The sequence below is a fragment of the Bactrocera dorsalis genome, chromosome 6 (genome assembly GCF_023373825.1).
Source record: "Bactrocera dorsalis isolate Fly_Bdor chromosome 6, ASM2337382v1, whole genome shotgun sequence".
Classification (NCBI taxonomy): Eukaryota; Metazoa; Arthropoda; class Insecta; order Diptera; family Tephritidae; genus Bactrocera; species Bactrocera dorsalis.
The window spans coordinates 25,928,145-25,931,635 of record NC_064308.1 but is presented as its reverse complement, the minus strand read 5'-3'; the positions used below and the strand labels follow the sequence as shown (position 1 = coordinate 25,931,635).

At 40.1% G+C, this 3,491-nt stretch overlaps 1 protein-coding gene across 1 annotated transcript; it reads left to right on the top strand.

Annotated features, from left to right (window-relative positions):
* Window positions 1-1,552: 1,552 nt before the first annotated feature.
* LOC125779710 (uncharacterized) lies at window positions 1,553-3,280 on the top strand. Its single transcript, XM_049460983.1, has one exon. The coding sequence runs from the start codon at window positions 1,553-1,555 to the stop codon at window positions 3,278-3,280; it is 1,728 nt and encodes a 575-aa protein (XP_049316940.1).
* The last annotated feature ends 211 nt before the right edge of the window (window positions 3,281-3,491 follow it).

Here is a 3,491-nt window from a genome sequence, read left to right as displayed (position 1 = left end):
TGCAGATAACCGCACTCGATGGTGGCGTCGCCACGCTGTCGCCCTGCTAAAGCGGTACTTCTTGAAGCGACAACCAATCACAGCACAATTAACGGCTGATGGAATAATGAGAACTTAGTCTTCTAATGAAATTCCCTAAACTGTGTACACATACTCTCACACACGCAAACCAACATCCACACACCATTAGGGTGCGCCGACATATGCATATATTATATTTTGCCGTGGGCTATTGCATTCTTCTCGTTCAACTGAAATTATATTATAAATAAATACACACCCGCAATTACATATCTACATACGAATAACGCACCCATTCGCTTATATTTGTTGGTGACGAAATTTGCTAGCGAACAGCACGTCAAAAGACAAATACCCAGTAGGAAATTAAAAAGGTGACCCAGTAGGAAAAAATACAAAACCCTGCAAAAATTTTATTTATCGATTTATATCTTACCCAAAAATGGAAATGGAAGATTTCAAAATCACAACAACGGATTTAATTGAATTCGTGGAAGACCATCTTCAGACCCAAAGTGAAAATGAATCGGTCTATACCCTAGAAATTAAAAGGGTGGAACTAAATTCGCTTTATGAAAAAGCAAAGTGCTCATACCATACGATTAGAAGAATTTCTCGCGAAAGTCATGAAACCATCGATTTCTTTCTTTTCTTTATCGAATGTACCTCTCTTGCTTAGCTTCCATCAACGAAGATGTAGATACGCGTAAAACACAGGTGTCAACCCAACCCATTAAGGAAAAGACTTCAGAAGCCACAATGATGGATTTCGATTCTGCAGTTCACCTTCCACCATACGACACCGACATCTTTTACGGAGATTATACAACGTGGCCCACCTTTCGTGATATGTTTACAGCCCTGTATATCCGTAACCCAAGGATTAGTAACGTCGAAAGACCCGAGGAGAAGCAAGAGAGGTTATTCAAAACGCACCCCTAACAAATGATGGTTTCATACTTGCGTGAAAAAATTTAGTCGACCAATACGAAAATAAGAGGTTGCAGGTAAACACCCATTAAAGACCCTTTTTAACCTACCCCAAGTAACTCAGGAAACAGGTTGTGCTATAAAAAGTTAACAACGTTCCGTTAATAACGTCTTATCCAATTTACACAATCTTGAGATTGACTCACAAAGCTGGGATCCGATATTGATATATCTTTGTAGTTCTAAACTACCTAAACAAACTCTCGAAACCTTTGAATATACCCTAGCAGATAATTCAGATATACCGACGTGGACAAATTTCGAGAGTTTTTTAACCCACAAATACAAAACTCTTGAATCTGTTGGAAATTTCAAAGCTTCAGTAGCAAAATTACCTCCATTCCACACCGGTACAGTTAAAAGAACAGATGAAAAGAAATATAACACTTTTCATGCTAACGTGGCTGAAACGGAAATTGTTAGACTCTCTAATACTCAAAGGAATACTAATTACAACTTTACCCAACATAATATAGATACAGAAAGCTGTAAGCTCTGCAAAAAGCAGCACCCTATTCGAGAATGTCCCAAATTTCTCGCAATGAATGTAGAGTCACGTATCTCCACAATCAAAAAATATAGTTATTGCTATAACTGCTTGGCCATATCACATAGCTACAAGAACTGTGTGAGTAATTTCTCGTGTCGTAAGTGTCACAAAAAACACAATACTCTGATACGCAGAGAATCCAGCTTGCGACCAGAATCCACTCCGGAAATACCAAACGTCACTAGTTCGAACCCTGAAAACGCTTCAAGTACCGCACTACCCACCCAAAGCACAAATACAAATCGGCAATCCTACACAACAACTATACAGTCCACTAAATCATCAACCCAAGACCCACCCAACCCCAGTAGGAAGCAGATATTACTCGGTACTGCAATGGTTCAAATAGAACATAATGGCCAGCGATATTCCGCGAGAGCTCTTATTGATTCAGGATCGGAAGCCACATTTATATCTCGAAGACTTCAGAGAAGTTTGGATATACCCACCCACTCTGTATCAGCCCAAGTGACCGGACTAAGCAATGCAGTTTCAGCAACACCAACGAATATTTGTGAAATCACGCTTTGCTCACTTTTAAACACAAATTATAAGCTATCAGCACAGGCATTTATACTAAACAGCCTAACTGATAATTTACCCTCATATCCCATAGATCCAATGCAGTGTCTTAAAAATCTTGGATTCACTTTAGCCGACACCCAATTTCACAAACCCAGACCCGTGGATATACTAATCGGTAGTGATATATATCCAAGTATTTTACTCAATGGAGTAAAGAGAAACGTACTAGGTTCACTCATAGCTCAAGAGACAGAATTCGGATGGATATTGTCCGGAACCATATTCCAACCCTCACAAAATTCCGCCATAGTCTCATTTCACAATAAAGTGAACCCTGAGAATCTACTCACACGTTTTTGGGAGGTGGAGGAAATCCCAAAGGAATCCGTAGTTTCCAAATCGCACCAAATTTGTGAGGAAATTTTCCAAAAAACTACCCGTCGTAATCCAGATGGGCGCTATGTAGTAACTCTACCCTTCAAAGAACCCGACAATATTGATATCGGATACTCTAGACACATAGCGTTGGCCCAATTCCTCAGAAATGAACGTGCTTTACTTAAAAAACCCGAAGTTAAGGCAGAATATGACAAAGCAATTATAGAATATTTGAAACTCGGACAAATGAAGAAAGTAGAATATGACTCTTCTGGTAAAGCGACCCAATATTATTTACCACACCACGCAGTCATTAAACCCGACCGTTTAACCACGAAATTGCGTGTGGTATTTAATGCATCTTGCCCCACGTCAAGTCACAAAAGCTTGAAGGACGTCTTACATATCGGTCCTACTTTACAGAAAGATCTTGTTATTATGGTCACAAATTGGAGATTCTTCCAATTCGTTTTTGATGCGGATATTCAAAAAATGTACCGCCAAATGCTCGTAGACCCTAATCATACTCGGTTCCAAAGGATACTATTTAGGAAGTCCCCGGAAGACACAATAGAAGACTTCGAATTGCAAACAGTCACGTTCAGCATAAATTGTGCGCCGTATCTAGCGATCCGTACCCTCATGAAGCTAGCCGATGATGTAGAAGAAACCCACCCATTAGCAGCCAAAATACTTCGACAGGAAATGTATGTAGACGATGTTTTAGCTGGAACTCTTGACCTGACCACGGCAAAGTCAGCACGAGATGAACTCATTTCCGCTCTGAAGTCCCCAGGATTCGCTTTACGAAAATGAACCTCCAACGACCCACACATTCTGAAAGGACTTCCACAGGATCATCTTTTAGAGATGGAAACACTCAACCTTTCGGAACCCGAAAACACCAAAACCCTAGGCATTCGATGGAACTTCAAAAATGATTCATTTTTCTTCCTCGTCAATCCAATAGGGAAAAAACCCGCACACACCAAACGTGAAGTTTTATCAGCCATAGCAAAATTGTTTG

Bases quoted from the DNA above. Each gene is read 5' to 3' on its own strand.
- LOC125779710 (XM_049460983.1), top strand. From the start codon at position 1,553: ATGAATGTAGAGTCACGTATCTCCACAATCAAAAAATATAGTTATTGC.